General features: G+C 45.1%; 1 protein-coding gene across 12 annotated transcripts in view; it reads left to right on the forward strand.

Annotated features, from left to right (window-relative positions):
- Positions 1 to 16,592, forward strand: part of PTPRU (protein tyrosine phosphatase receptor type U) — a 495,642-nt gene that overhangs the window by 465,018 nt on the left and 14,032 nt on the right. For 10 of the 12 annotated variants that reach the window (XM_060257887.1, XM_060257888.1, XM_060257892.1 and 7 more), the window contains 2 exons: positions 8,251 to 8,376; positions 15,603 to 15,760. In XM_060257887.1, coding sequence (XP_060113870.1) covers positions 8,251 to 8,376; positions 15,603 to 15,760 — 284 coding nt within the window. The remainder of the gene's footprint in view (positions 1 to 8,250; positions 8,377 to 15,602; positions 15,761 to 16,592) is intronic. The other 2 variants (XM_060257891.1, XM_060257897.1) reach the window with 1 other exon arrangement.

Genomic DNA, 16,592 nt, shown 5'->3' on the forward strand with positions numbered 1-16,592 from the left:
GGCTAGCCTAGGCCATCCAGGGCAGGGCTACTGTAGTTTACATATGAAATCAAAAAATGAGGGTTTACCACAAGAGACATGCTTCCATCCACCTCCACTACCTGATTGAATAAAATTTCTTTTCCTCAGGACTTTTTTTGTAGCAGGAACTCCTTTGCATATTAGGCCACACACCCCTGATCCAGGCCCGTAGCTACAGTGGGGCCTGGGAGGGGTCAGACCCATCCTTTCAACTCCCCTCTTCCAACAATATGGACCCTCCATTGGAGGGCTCCCAATCTATCCCCTTTGCTCACCGCCATTCTGAACAAGTAGTAACATTGCTGCAGGTCTTTTCACTTTTTCTTTTCCCCTTCCCTAACACACTTTGCTGAGCAAGGGGGGTGGGGGAGAGTCAAGAGGTCTCTGTCTCTCTGAGAGAGGGGCACATAAGAAAGGGGTGGGGGAGACCAGAGCTACTGTGACTGCCCAGGCAAAGGGGGGGGGGGGGTTAGCTTGTGGAACTCAAGGAAGCTTACAGTGCGGAGAGCCCAGGGTCTCGGTGGCCCCCCCTCAAACAACAGATCCTGCTGTGGGCCCCACCAAACATGAAATCCTGGCTACAGCCCAGCCCTGATGTAGCCAAGAGCTTACAGGGCTTTTAGTACAGGGCCTACTGCAAGCTCCAGGAGGACTGGCTACATCAGAGGTTTGTGGCCTAATATGCAAAGGAGACCCTGCTACAAAAAAACAGCCCTGCTTTTCTGCTTAGATGAGCAACAGGTTCATAGTCTTGCAGTGAATAATCCATTTCAAAAGCCGGCAGCGGCGTGTTGTGCCAAAGAGTTTATGAAATATGCTTTCCAAAAGACTCACTTCCTGATAATGCAGAACAGTAGATTTTCCCCCCATTTCTATGCCATAAGCGCATGCTGCTTTATTATCATCACACACATTTTGCATCTAAAACAGTGTCCCATTTTTCAGAAGTTGTTGAGATTTAATGCACGTTGTTCAGCATTCTGTATCCTAATGAGATGAACAATATTTTACCAAAGACAAGTAGATTGCAGGGTGGCTCCAGTACTGAGAATTTGAGTGGAAAGCCATCCGTGAAAGGTCAAAATAGCTTCAACACCAATGTCTGGGTAAGTATGTATTCAAGTCACCACTTTATCCTGATTAGAGATGTTACTGAACCAGGTGACATGGCATGTCTACTTAAGTCTAAAGACTTAGGCTAAACATTGTCATTAGAAAGTTCCTCTCTCACAATAGGAATGACTTCTGGGTAAATGTGCTTAAGTCAGGGGTGGCCAAACTCCAGCTCGGGAGCCACATGTAGCTCTTTCACACATATTGTGTGGCTCTCAACCCCCCCCCCCCACCACCACCACATCATTTGGCTTGGAGAAGACATTTTTCTTTAAATCACATCTCCAAGCCCAGCCAGTTGGCAGCTTGGAGAATGCATTTAAAATTAAAGTTGCTTTCGACCTCTTCTTCCCCCATCTGTTTTCCTTCCTTCCTTCCTTCCTTCCTTCCTTCCTTCCTTCCTTCCTTCCTTCCTTCCTTCCTTCCTTCCTTCCTTCCTTCCTTCCTTCCTTCCTTCCTTCCTTCCTTCCTTCCTTCCTTCCTTCCTTCCTTCCTTCCTTCCTTCCTTCCTTCCTCCCTCCCTCCCTCCCTCCCTCCCTCCCTCCCTCCCTCCCTCCCTCCCTCCCTTCCTTCCTTCCTTCCTTCCTTCCTTCCTTCCTTCCTTCCTTCCTTCCTTCCTTCCTTCCTTCCTTCCTTCCTTCCTTCCTTCCTTCCTTCCGTCTTGCGGCTCTCAAGCACCTGATATTTATTCTATATGGCTCTTATGTTTAGCAAGTTTGGCCACCCCTAACTTAAGTATTCAATGGAATTCATATTTTCAGTATTTGGTCATGTGAACAGAGCTCAAAGCGATCTTTTTGATAAGAGACTTCCAATGGATCTTGTGCCCTAAACCCAGATAACCCATCTCATAAGAACTCAGAAGCTAACCAGGGTTGCCTCAGGTTCACACATGATTAGGAGACCTCCGAGGAAGCCCAAGGTCATTATGCAGAGGCAGGCAATGGCAAACCACCTCTGAACATCTCTTGCATTGAAATCTCTTCAGAATCATCACAAGCTGTCTGTGACTCGATGACAAGAAGAAAATAATGGATTTGGTATATTACTTATACAATATATTGCAAATACAGATCTAATATGACCATTTAGGCCACTACAAACCCTATGGATAGAAAGGGACTAGATGATGGATTCTCAATATGCCAGGAGGCATTCTAACTTTGATCACCCCCTTTCCAGATTCTTAAAACATTCTCTCCAGCTCCAGCGCAGTTTTAAAAGCCCATTACTTGCCCGTAATGTTAATTTGACCGAAAAACGTATTGGATTTTTTTCCCAACATAAATTTAGTATTACAGACTCTTAATGGACGTCTGGAGAAGACTTCATTAACTGGATTATTTTATGAGTTGAGATCAGCCACTTCAGTGCAAATGACCCAAACCTACAGTTGTTACGCTGCCGGAGAAGTAAGCACACGAATGAATTAAAGGCCCCCCTCGGGTGAAGAGCGGTGTTCCTTTGCCAGCCTCGCTTGCTGAGCTAAAGAGCACTACTGTGTGCTTAAATAACAGAACAGGGGAAAATAAACATTATCCCTGATGCTACCTTTACCCAGGAGGCCTGGTAATTCTGCAAGGCCGGAGGGAGTTTATTCAGGAGTGAAATTAACTCTAGAAGCAACTGGCATGGAAAGAAATCAAAGCAGCTATGTTAGACCAAGGTTGATGGAATTTTTTGTGGGGGATGTGTGTGTGTGTCAATGAAGATGAGACAATGCTGGGGCAAGATTAAGGCTTACTGAGGTCCTAAGCTATGACAAGTTTAATAGGTGCCAGAGCATTAAGGTAATTTAGGAATTTTTGTTAATTAATTTGTATTTAGCTGCCTGAATAGCCCAGCTTAGCTTGAGCTCATCAGAGCTTGGAAGCTAAGCAGAATTGGGTTGAATGGAGGAACACCAAGGAAGACTCAAGTTGGTACACAAAAGAAGGCAATAGTAAACCACCTCTGCTTTCCTGTTGCTTGGAACGCCCTGTGAACAGGGTCACCATGAGTCAATTGCAACTCAATAGCAACTCATTTTCATGTTCATCCTGGAAATCCATCAGCTTCAACAGCTCTCCCCTGGTGCATAGGTTTTCCTAGCTTTTAAATTCCTTTTGCTTGCAGTTTCTAACATCATCAAAGTCTGGCACTGAATTTCGTAGCTGTGGGCAGTGTTGCTAGTTCACACAAGAGACCTTGTGACCTCACAAGTTCAGATAACCATACAGAATGGCCTTCTCCCAACATGGTTGAAGTTTGATTCGGGTGGGTAGCCAGGCTGGTCTGAAGCAATAGAACTAAGTGAGTCCAGTTTTAAAATGCGATCGAGTTTAATTCTGAGTGTAAGCTTTTGTGTGCATGCACACTTCTTCAGATGCCCGAATGAAACTTCATTGGTCTTAATGGTTCCACTGGACTCAAACTTTGTTCTATTGTTGAAGTTCGTAGCTACTGAATTTGGATTATAAAAAGTCAATTGTTTGTACAACTTGTTTTTTATATCAGGCAGACATCATAATCCAAGAGTTATTTGTAAGGGGATGACAGACCTTAGTGTAGATTTCAGATGCCTGAGGGGAAATGGCCCTGTCCTGGATGACCCAGGCTAGCCTGATCTTGTCAGCTGTCAGAAGCCAAGCAGGGTCAGCCCTGGTGGTTACTTGGATGGGAGACCACCAAGGAAGGCCAGGTTGCCATGGCAAACCACCTACGCTTGTCTTGTGTCCTGTTAAACTCTATGACGTTACTACAAATCAGTTGTAACTTAATGGCACTTTCGACTACCATGCATAACAAGCCCCGAGTTAATATTTGGTCTAAAGCGATAGAGGGCGCTCATGAAGGCTTGCGGCGGGTTCTCCAGTGTCATCTACTTTGATTCCCAGTATGCCTTGCATATTCTTTGACCGCACTGCTTGCATTCCTATGAGGCAGTGGCCATAATCAATCCTACCATTTTCATAAATGGTTCTGGAATATGTACTCTGTCACACTGCCTCAACTTCCCACGCATGGTAAGTCAGATTCAGAGCAGATGTTTGAGTGCATTGTATTTGTTATGTTTTAATAAATCGTGCACCACCCATGATACTACTGTCAGAGTAAATAATTTTACTGTGAAAGCAACAATTTGGAAAAAACAGCAGCAGCATCATGATATAAATCGATGGTGCGGTCTCATTTGGAGTACTGTGTGCAGTTCTGGTCGCCGCACCTCAAAAAGGATATTATAGCATTGGAGAAAGTCCAGAGAAGGGCAACTAGAATGATTAAAGGGCTGGAGCACTTTCCCTATGAAGAAAGGTTGAAACGCTTGGGACTCTTTAGTTTGGAGAAACGTCGACTGCGGGGTGACATGATAGAGGTTTACAAGATAATGCATGGGATGGAGAAAGTAGAGAAAGAAGTACTTTTCTCCCTTTCTCACAATACAAGAACTCGTGGGCATTCGATGAAATTGCTGAGCAGACAGGTTAAAACGGATAAAAGGAAGTACTTCTTCACCCAAAGGGTGATTAACATGTGGAATTCACTGCCACAGGAGGTGGTGGCGGCCACAAGTATGGCCACCTTCAAGAGGGGTTTAGATAGAAATATGGAGCACAGGTCCATCGGTGGCTATTAGCCACAGTGTATGTGTGTATATAAAATTTTTTGCCACTGTGTGACACAGAGTGTTGGACTTGATGGGCCATTGGCCTGATCCAACATGGCTTCTCTTATGTTCTTATGATAAGCAGTGTTCCCTCTAAGCTGAGTTAGTGTGAGCTAGCTCACAAACCTCTGATTCACACATTTTTATCTTGGCTCAGGACAGATGGCCTAGAGCAAACTAGTTATACAGTAGCCCAATTGCTCATTCACAACTTTAATACCAGTAGCTCATGAAGCAGAATTTTTTTGCTCACAACACTCCACAGCTTAGAGGGAGCATTGATGGTAAGATGTACTTTACATCTCGAAAGTCCTGCCCCAATTCAGTCCCCAACATCTCAAGTAGCAGATGTTGAGAGAGGCACAAGGCTTTTTTTGTGGCAGGAACTCCTTTGCATATTAGGTCACACACCCCTGATTTAGCCAATCCTCCAAGAGCTTAAACTCCAAGAGGATGGCTACCTCAGGGGTGTGTGGCCTAATATGCAAAGGAGTTCCTGCTACAAGAGGCATATCACTTCCTGAGATGCTGAGACCAGGCTAAATTGACCAATGGTCTGACTCACTATAAGGCAGCAGTTCCAAACAATTTTTTCCTAGATTTCAGGTTTTCACGGCTGGTAACATCATTAGGGTTTGTAGAATCTTTCGGGCTCAAGTGCCATGTTCTACTGGAGAAAGTTTTTCTTCCAGACGTTTCGTTCTCGGCTGCGGAGAACATCCTCAGTGGCGTTGCAGCCGGAGCAGGCGCTCTGACCTTCTTAGCTGCTGTGCATTGAGTGAGGCCAGGGCTGCTGGAGAGCTGCTATTTCTAGGCTGGAGGGGGTGTGGTGAAAGGGCAATAGGTTTGTGGATGTACCCATTGATTGGTGGGGCTTCCCTTCCAACCCTCCCAGCAATTAACACAGAACAATGGTCACATTCAACAGCCAGTTTCCTTATCACTACCCTTCCAGGAAGCCCCACCAAACAATGGGCACATCCACAAACCTATTGCCCTTTCACCACACCCCCTCCAGCCTAGAAATAGCAGCTCTCCAGCAGCCCTGGCCTCACTCAATGCACAGCAGCCAAGAAGGTCAGAGCGCCTGCTCCGGCTGCAACGCCACTGAGGATGTTCTCCGCAGCCGAGAGCGAAATGTCTGGAAGAAAAACTTTCTCCAGTAGAACACGGCACTTGAGCCCGAAAGATTCTACAAACCCTAATAATTTTTTCCTAGTTTCAGAGGCTTTCCTACAGCTTTCCTATGGCTTTCTACTCTACCCTTATCTTTTTGATGCAGCTCTTCCTCTTTTATTTCTTCATTATCCTGTTTTGACCCTCCCCACTGGATATTTTATTCTTTGAGGGATGTCCGCATAATGCTGTTTAGCCAGATCTTAAATGTTTACCCAGTTTAACACCAACAGCCAATAAATCAGCCTTTGCAGCGAGCGGCTTTTGAAAGGTGACTTAGAGGGTATATCCCTCGCTTGAACTATGTCTTGCCGAAGGAAGTTTTAATATCCAAATTATAGCTCCGAGTCTGGAAGGCATCGAGATCAAAGAGATTTATAGCCCCTATTAATAACCAATTATTTCTCAAACGCATTTGCCATGCAGCTAGGCCCAGGCTGTCCGAAGGCCTGAAATGCTAAATGTTTTGTTAAAGTGCAATGACAAACATCATATATTTTGTATTGACGCTGGTTTCCCGGCTGCTGCGGCTTGCAAACAATCACATCTGTGACCCCTGAATTGAGCAATACATCAGCCATGTGGCCAGATGAGAGATAACAAGGGGCGGATACTTTGCTATCAGCGATCTTCCTCCTCTGGCACCAGCGATGTCTAGGAATATTAAAGTTCATGTTGATATTTCCAAGTCGGAATTTACTTTCAGCTCAGCAGGAGGAAGATTACAGACTCCAGTCTTTTTGGCTGGAAGCACGCAGACCTTCCAGCTGTCCCAATTTACTATGATTTCTGTTCCTTGCCCTTGGGAAACCACCATCCTGATTTTGTTTCAGTTTTTGCCTTTGAGCAATGCCTTACTAAAAGGATGCTAGTTGCTAGAATTGTCATTCTTCAGGATTTGACATCCTTTCCAGAATCTCTAGGATGCAAGTCGTTCTTTTACCGATTCCTTACTAGCAGTCACTCCACCCCCACCCCAGGCTTCTGCTTTCTTTGGAGCAAGCGACCGATTCCCCACTAGTTGCCGCACATTTTGACTCATGGTTCTCTCCAATTTTCCCTGCAGCAACTATGGCTTCTGTTTTGGTGATCCAGAAGCTGTGAGGGAAATTGGAGGGAGCTGCAAATCAAAATGTGGCAGCGCAGTGACTAGTGGGGATCGGTCACTTGCTCCAAGGAAAGCAGAAACTCGGTGGCGGAGTGACTGCTAGTGAGAAATCAGTATTTTTTATAGAATCATAGAGTTGGAAGGGACCTCCAGGGTCATCTAGTCCAGCCCCCTGCGCAATGCAGGAAACTCACAAACACCTTTCCCTAAATTCACAGGATCTTCATTGCTGTCATCGTAAATTCACAGGATCTTCATTGCTAAATTCACAGGATTTTCATTGCTTCATTTTTCTTTTGGTTCATTCATGAAGCCATTTTTCTCTTGTGTATTGCAGTCCCCCAACTGGGTCAATCTTTTACATGTGTGGCCTAGGTCTGCCAACAGTCAACTCTGTTTTGGGAAATTCCTGAAGATTTGGGGGTGATCCCTGAAGAGGGAAGAATTTAAGGAGGAAAGGGCCTTCAGTGGGGATGTGGCTCTGGAAGGGGGGGTCTGCTTGCTGAAGCTGCCATTTTCTCCTGGGGAACTGATTTCTCTAGTCTGGAGATCAGTTGTAATTCTGGGAGAACTTCAACCCCTCCCACCTCCATGTTGGCAACCTTAGTTTTGGTGATTTGGTCGCCTTATTTTATTTACTTGATGATCAAAACATTTATACCCAGTCCTGACCTGGATAGCCCAGGCAGTCCCCATCTCATCAGATCTTGAAAGCTAAGGAGGATCGACTTTAGCAAGTACTTGGATGGGAGATCTCCTTGGAATACCAGAGCTGTGAGGGCAGGGACAGGCTGAATTCAACCACCTCTCTGAATATCTTCCAGGCTCCCAGTAGGGGTCAGTCATCAGAGGTCACCATGATTTCCAGGTGTGCATACACACACACACACATAAAAATACCCCCAAAATTCCACCCTACCTTTCCTCCTTGGCTCAAGGCAGCTTATGCAGGTGGCTTACACCTTTATACAGATATCAGTCTGTTTACTATGGAGTAAAGCATTATCACTTGTGGAATGTTCTGACCTCGCAAAGATCTTTGTCATGTGAGTTTAAGTGAAGCTTTTCGGCTAAACAATGCACTACTGGACTACCTAGATAGTTTGTACCCTGTACATTTTAAGTTCAAACAATCACAGTTTGTATTGTCACCCATTCACACTCTATCCTCTTTCTCTTTCTTCAGCCTTGTATGCAATATTGGCCAGAGCCGGGACTCCAGCAGTATGGTCCTATGGAAGTCGAATATGTTTCTAGAGCCACAGATGAGGATGTTATCACTCGCCTTTTCCGAGTCCAGAATATAACACGGGTGAGAAGCATGAGAAATGCCATGCTGGGGAACCAACTGTGTTTTGAGCATATGTTGGATAGATTGGTGATGGATGTGTGGTTCTTCTTTTGATTTTTCTTTAATTAGACAAGGGGTGGGGATCCTCCATCCCGAGGGCCGTATGCGGCCCTCGAGGTCACTTGGTGTGGGCCCCAGTGATTGCTGGGGCAAACCGAGCCATGTGGCAGCCTCCCTGGGGCCTGACTGGCCAGTGAGGATTGTGGGGCCCAGCCGCGCTGTGCAGCAGCCTCCCCAGGGCCAGGCAGGGATCACAGGGCCTAGATGTACTGTGCGGCAGCCTCCCTGGGGCCTGGCTGGCTGGCCAGAATTGCTGCAGGGCCTGGAAAAGTTACTGCCACTATTTAGTTTGCACTTGATTATCCCTGATGGTGTGGCCTAATATGCTAAGAGAGTCAGTTTGATGTAGTGGTTAAGTGCGTGGACTCTTATCTGGGAGAACCAGGTTTGATTCCCCACTCCTCCACTTGCACGTGCTGGAATGGCCTTGGGTCAGCCATAGCTCTGGCAGAGGTCGTCCTTGAAAGGTCAGCTGTTGTGTGAGCCCTCTCAGCACCACCCACCTCACAGGGTGTCTATTGTGGAGGGAGAAGATATAGGAGATTGTAAGCCACTCTGAGTCTCTGATTCAGAGAAAAGGGCAGGGTATAAATCTGCAATTCTTCTTCTAATGAGTGTGTGACCTAATATGCTAATATTAGGGGATGTGGTCTAATATACTACTTCCTGCTGGGCTTTTTCTACAAAAAAGCCCTGGACCTATGCATTTGCCTAGGGTAGTGGGCCGGGTGTGTGTGTATGTGCCAGATTAGGCTCTCCCCACATGACTTCAAATAGAAAAGCAATTATTTGCATTAATTTTGCTGGCCTGAATTATTCTCCCTTGGCGGAGCACTGTTTTGTAAGTTGATAATTTTTTATGGCCTGCGAATGATGTTATAAATATCCATATGGTCCTTGGCAGAAAAAAGGTTTCCTATCCCTGAATTAGACCAAGGCTTTTTTTTGTAGCAGGAACTCCTTTACATATTAGGCCACAAACCCCTGATGTCACCAGTCCTCCTGGAGCTTACAGTAGGCCCTTATACAAAGAGCCCTGTAAGCTCCTGGAGGCTTGGCTACATCAGGGGTGTGTGGCCTAATAAGCAAAGGAGTTCCTGCTACAAAAAATGCCCTGAATTACACCATTAAGAAAGAGTTTACACAGGCATGCACATTAAGCTGTCTTATGAATTGCTCAAAGCCAGTATTGTCTACTGTGACTGCAATGGCTTTCCAAAGTTTTGGGTGGAGATCTTTCACATAATCTGTCCCTGATCCTTTGAACTGGAGATGCCAGGAATTGAAGCTGGGACCCTCTGCATGCAAAGCAAATGCTCTGCCACTGAGCCACAGCCAAGTATAAGTTGGCTCCTGTTCTTATATGTTACGTGATAAGATGGGCTTTGGGGTATTCTGGAGAACATGTGAAGAAACAGGAACGATTGTGAGAATCTGAGAGGAGTGAGTTTTTTTAATCTGTAGGAACGATAATATGATCTTGACCTAGATGGCCCAGCCTAGCCTGATCTCATCAGATCTCAGAAGCTAAGCAGGATCAGCCCTGGTCAGAATTTGGATGGGAGACTATGGAGGAAGTCTAGGGTTGCTAGGCAGAGTCCAGTAATGGCAAACCACCTCCGTTTGTCTCTTCTCATGAAAACCTACGAGGGTCACCATAAGTCAACTGTTACTTGATGGCAATTTCTACCACCAATGATGACTTGGACCCAGTTCTTGCTGAGCTGATCAGCCAGCATCTGGGCTGTCGTGCTTTAGCTGATAGGTGGGGCTCACTTGACTGAATTTGTTTCCATGGCCCACAGTTGCAGGTCAAGAAAAAGAACTTGCTAATCCCCCTCTTCCAACAGCTGGTTTTCCACATTAAAAGAAATGTTGTACCTCCCTTAAAAAAAACGGGTTCATGGTCCATTGTGCAAATAAGCATGTATATAAATGATTTTTTTACTCCTAATGTGATCCAGTTGTTTTGCTTTATGCTGAATTTGAAACGTGAGGGCTTTGCAGGATCTTTTGAAGTATACTCTGGAAAACAGCATAACTGAGGCAGCCACAAATGAGGCACATGGAACATGGCTAGATTTGCCTTTTTCAATCTGGTTTTGCATTGTCTAGTAAGGAAATGCTACCCATTTCCTTTCAGAAATCTGGGCTAGAGAGAAAATAGGCATAGCATCAGCAGTGTACAGCAAGTCCCTGCCATGTTGTGCAGATATGTATAAATAGCAAAAGTGCGGCTCCATCTGCAGATATCTTAATCTGTGGATTGGAGCCATACTTACCCAAAGCGGATAGATCTGCAAACCTGGGGGACTTCCCAGGTTTGCAGAGAAATCTAAAGAGTTAAAAAATACATTGGGGGGTTTACCCCCCCTCCCCAAAAAAACCTCTTTAATTTCCTGCACATGGTTCCTCAGGTAGCCGCTCCAGCAGTGAGGTTAATGGTAGCCATGGTTGGCCAGGTAGCAGAGGTCAGATGCTGCTGGGCTTGCTGTCATTTGGGGGTGGGGGTGTCAGGAGATGAGATGGGCCTTGTGGCAGAGGCTGGGACCCATGCCATTGCTGGGAATGGAGGCGGTGGGAAACCAAGAGTGATGTGTTATTCTAGTGTGTCCATTTCCATGTTCTCTATCCAAACTCCACCCTGAAATCTCTCATTGTTAGTAGCAAAGTCAATAGTTGTAGATTAAGAAATGACATAAGAAAATAAATAACAGATTGTTGAAAATGATTCATAGATGTGCTTATCTGCATAATGGACCTTGAATGAACACATCTCACTTTTTTTGCGCTACAGTGTAGTAGAAAGTTCATCGGTCCACCACCACCTTACATAGTTGCCCTAGGTTCATGATAATAGCAGAAAGTCTCTCACCTCAAATCTTTTTTCCCAACATCTCTGAGGTTTGAATAAAGTTTGACTTTTGGTTTACCCACTGAACAATGCAGCACAGAGCCTTGAAGGTGCCGCCTACAGACTTGGACCATTGGCCAACCAAATTCTGTGCTGTCAGCTACAGATTTAGACCATTGGCTAACCAAATTCAGTGCTGTCAGCTACAGATTTAGATCACTGGCCAACCAAATTCTGTGCTGTCAGCTACAGATTTAGACCATTGGCTAACCAAGTTCAGTGCTATCAGCTACAAATTCAGATAATTAGCAACCACATTCACAGTGTTATCAGCTACAGACTCTCACCATTGGCCAACAGTGTTCAGTGCTATCAGCTATAGATTCAGACTACCAGCCAACCAAGTTCTGTGCTATCAACTTTGACCAGTACATGCTGTTTTGAGAAGAGAAAGGTCTCTACTGACACCTGCTACCCTTTAATGAGACATGCCAAGGCTTGAATGGTGGACCTTCTGCTTGCCAAGCCGAGATGATTCACCACTGAGCTGCAGCTGCTCCCCTGACTCATAATGAAACCATTTCCTCATTTGTTCGGGCGGCTTTTGAAGCCCTTTTTCAGATTTATGAAACTAGTTCTTCCCTTTTTTCTGATTTCACCTTTCATTGCCTGGCATAATTGGTTAGGCAAGGTGGTGCTGCTGGTCTTTCCTGACTGTTCTTTTGCTGAAGCTGCAGAGGCTGATTTTAATAAGTGGTGGACGCCCCTACATTTCTCAGCCTCTGCCAGTGCTTGTCCTGCAGGTAACATCATGAATAATTTGCAGAAAGCCACCATGGAAATGGGCTTCCCAGGGAACGAAATGTCAGAGACTTGACAGCATATCCTCTCTGGCTCTCATGAGAAATTTGGGGAGGAACTAACAGCCAGGATAATCACCTTGATCTGCTCCAATTTCTTATATCCCCTACCTCGTGCTCTTTCTCCAGTCATGCTTGTTGCTTATTAGGGATGGGCACAGACGGGGAAAGCCCGGTTCAGGGGTCACAATCTGGGCAGCCCCAAACTTTTCAGACTGTTATATTGTTTTTAGATTGCGTATTGTTTTATTATATGTATCTGATTTTAACCTTGTATTATTGACTGTTGTGACCCACTCAGAACCCATCTGAGAAAAGGGCGGGCTATAAATAATAAATAAATAAAATAAACTGAACACCCAAACCAAACACCCAAGCAGACTGAACTGATTCAGTTCAGGGTCCCCCTGGTGCACCTTCAGCATTTAGAAGTGATGCAAGCATATCAGCCCCCCAACACATCCATGCCACTTCTGGTTGGCATCAGGTGCTACCCCAACAAGCTGCATTACCCAGAAGTGACATGAGAATGTGGGGCAGCATGCTCACATCACTTCTGGATAGGGTTGCTAAGTTCTACCTTGGTCTTGTGGGGGACTCTGTTCGCACCCACAAAACACTTTTGGGGCCTAATTCCTAAACCTGTGAACTGGGGCTGCAGACTTCCACCATAATTTGAGCATTGCTTACTCCCAATGGTTCCACATTTTGGGAAGCCCTAATATCACTTCTTTCTTAAACCCGCTATTGCCAAAATATAAGCAAAAGGGATGGGCCCAGACCTGAACTCAAGCCAAAGTTCAGACCAAACTTTGGCTGGTTCACAAACCCCAAACTGAGGTTCAGGGAAAGAGCCTTCCCTGAACACTCAACAAACTTCTGCTAGGTTTGGGTGTTTGGCCCCCTGATGCCTTCACCATCCAGAAGTAGGGCTGCCAAGCTCCTGGTTTGGGGGCCCCCAACCTGCCAGCATGGAGCTGACTGGCAGGGGGAACCCCACCTCCCAAAAGCTCCATTGGCACACAGCATGCTCAACATGATGATGTCACCTGGAAGTGACATCATCACATGGGCACATTGCACTGGGGATGCTCTAAGATTTGGGAGGGGGGGAACTCTTTCCCCAAACTTCAGTCTGGGGTTTATTAACCAGCCAAAGTTTGGTCTGAAATTTGTCTTGGATTCAGGTCTGTGCCCATCCCTATTGCTTATATTTTGGCAACAGCAGGATTAAGAATGAAGTTATAAATTGTTTAGGGATAAGTCCATGAATCATTAGGGCTTCCCAAAATGTGGAGCCATAGGAGCCACTAAAATTGGGGAGTGGGCAATGTTCAAATTATGGTGGAAGTTCAGAGCCTCAGCTCACAGGCTTAGGAACAAGGTCCCAAAAGTGTGTTCAGTTCCTAGGATCTCAAGTAGAATGGCTGTGAATTAACTTCTACCAGTTTTATCCATGTGGACCATCAGTCCTTTCTAGTTACAGCTAAGATTTGTTAAATTTACAAGGGGTGTATGATTTCATGAAGTTTTGGAACAACTATATCAGGAGAAGCCCCCCCCCCCCCCGAAAATGTGATTACACTTCAAGCAAAAGGTGGAGGCAAATTTTTGCCAGAGTTTTCACATCTCTCCAAAAGATCCACTCCCCTTTTGGAATTTTTGGAAGCCTGAAGCGGTGTAAAAATGTGGGACAGGAGCTCATCCATGTTGCCAAGGAAACCAGGTAGATATGTGGCTTGTTTACTTCAGCCACTGAAATGTTCTCTCCTCTCTTCCCATCAATTTAAATCAAGGGCAAAACATTGGCCCTAAGCAAGGTTGTAATGTAGCTAGATATGATTGGCTACATTGTGCCACAGTGCCTTCATGGTCCCCACATAGCCCTTGCTGAGTTATGACTGCTCAGGGAACCAGAAGGCTGAGCTGTACAAAAAAACAAAACAAAACCGAGCAAGCCACTAAGGGTATAAAAAGAACTGCGAAATGTTGTGACCTGCGAAGAATGAGGATACTGTATGGGGAGTTTCTAGAAGTGAATTGGGCCAAACGATCCCCATTTACTTTGTAAATTTTTACAGTAAAAAAGTAACTTTTTATCCGAGAGCGTAATACATTTGTCCCATTTAGTTGTTATGTTTCCATTGCTCGTACCCCACATACTGAGAGAGTGCATATTTGGGTTGGATCCTACCAGTGTTTCCACTCAGTCTTGCCTGATTCTCCTCTTCAGTTCAGCTTCATCCTACATAGCTTTTTGTCCTTGTGGGTCCTACAAACCCCTTCCCCCCCAGCATAGCCATTTGGGTGGTCAAGAAGGGTTCCCTTCCTCGCTTTGTCTCCAGTAGAAATGCTGATAGGATCCAACCTCAGCATGTGCCATCACCATTTGGTCACACATCTTTTCTGGATTCAGTACATGTGATTAGAAACCCTGATGTTTCAAGAGATAAGTTTGCATGTATGGGAGCTACAATAGATACATTTTGCCCGGTTCAGACAAAATGGTAATTGCATGCATCAAAATGATCATGGGTAGCATACTATTCCAATACACATGTGTTTGCACGTGCTGAAGCTGCAATATATGTATTTTGCCCAATTCAGATAAAATGACAATCTTGTGTATCAAGATGATCATGGGTAGTGCACTCTTCTAGTATCTATGGTAAGAGTGCCAGGAACTTAATGACTGAAAGGGGCCCTTGAAGACAGGTAAATGCATCTTTGCAGAACTCTCTGGAATTTGTCATTTTTTCTTTTATGCTGACCCACTATTATAGAGTTAATGTCAGCCTCAGAACCAGAAATTCATCCCATAAGTCATTCCTCTATATTATATGTCCTATTTTGATCTTCCCTCACAAACCTCTGATTTGGAAGTGATCTCTACAACCCCACCCCTGCTTAAATCCTGGTATTTCTCTCAGCTCTGTGCACCTAAGCCTCTTCCTTCCAGAGTTCTCTAACCACATTAGACTGCAAAGCTAACTAGATCACTAGAATATTAAACAGCATCCTTTCCCCCCTGTACATCCCTTACCTGGCAAGACTCTCTTGCTTTTCAGGGAACGATAAATTTAGAATACAAAGAAGGTGTGCCATCAGCCTTTGCCATGGGAATGTATCCCTTGAGGTTTAAGAAATGAGCTAGGTGAGATTATTGGGAGGGGAAGTAAGGGACATTTAAATTAAATCCACAGACTCCATTCCTTGATCCCCATCCAATTTGTCCCTGTATCTTTTTTTTTTTAAGTAACCAAGGTAACGCTACATGCAAAGTGTAGTGGGGATATTCCTTTGTTTCATGGGAAATTAACTATTATTGCTGATTTCCCCCCACCAAACCTTTCAGAAGGCAATGTAAACAAGGTACCATAAATGAGAGTGAGAAAATGATGGGCCTTCTCTAGTTACAGGAGGGTCACCTGATGGTCCAGCACTTTCAGTACTTGAGATGGTCAGCTTACAGAGACACCCCTGATTCGAAGAAGTCCTTCCTGCATCTATTGGCCCAGGTGGAGAAGTGGCAAGGGGAGAGCGGTGACGGGAGGACAGTTGTGCATTGTTTGTAAGTATTGTCTGGGGAAGGGGAAATGTTGTTTTTGCCATATCTTTTATAAAATACTACTGTACATATAATGATCAAATCAAGCCTGAACTCTCCCTAGAAGCAAAAATGACACAATTGTGAGAAGACAGGAGTCCCTGGAAAAACCAATAATGTTAGGAAAAGCTGAAGACAGCAGGAAAAGTGGAAGACCCAACATGAGATGGATGGACTCTGTCAAGGAAACTGCAGCCCTCAATTTGTAAGACCCGAGCAAGGCTGTTAACAATAGGACCTTTTGGGGGCCATTCATTCCTTAAGGTCACCGTAAGTTGGAAGCAACTTGCCTGCTGCACTTAACACATGAAATGAACTGTTCAGTGGAGAAACCTTTTTCAAAAAGGATAAAGAGAGTTCTACCAAAGGTCTCAGCTACAGTTTTCTCAAATGTTTGTGCGCTCAGAGTCTTGTCTATAAATGAGGGGAGTTTTTAAATGCGCAGACAGGAGGCAGAGTGAATATGATCACCAGGGCTTTTTTTGTAGCAGGAACTCTTCTGCATATTAGGCCACACACCCCTGGTGTAGCCAATCCTCCAGGAGCTTACAGGGCCTACTGTAAGCTCCAGGAGGATTGGCTACATCAGGGGTGTGTGGCCTAATATGCAAAGGAGTTCCTGTTGCAAGAAAAAGCCCTATGGAGAAAAATGCATATCTTGATTAGGAACCGGCAGAGTGTCCCTCCCCATCTAGTCTTCTCCAGTACTGGGAGAAGAGGAAGAAAGCTGAGCCAGGGTTGTCTTTTTATCCATTGTCTGTTGACAGTCATGCTCTGGTTCAAGTCCCAGCTTTCT

Source organism: Heteronotia binoei, chromosome 17 (genome assembly GCF_032191835.1).
Source record: "Heteronotia binoei isolate CCM8104 ecotype False Entrance Well chromosome 17, APGP_CSIRO_Hbin_v1, whole genome shotgun sequence".
Taxonomy (NCBI): Eukaryota; Metazoa; Chordata; class Lepidosauria; order Squamata; family Gekkonidae; genus Heteronotia; species Heteronotia binoei.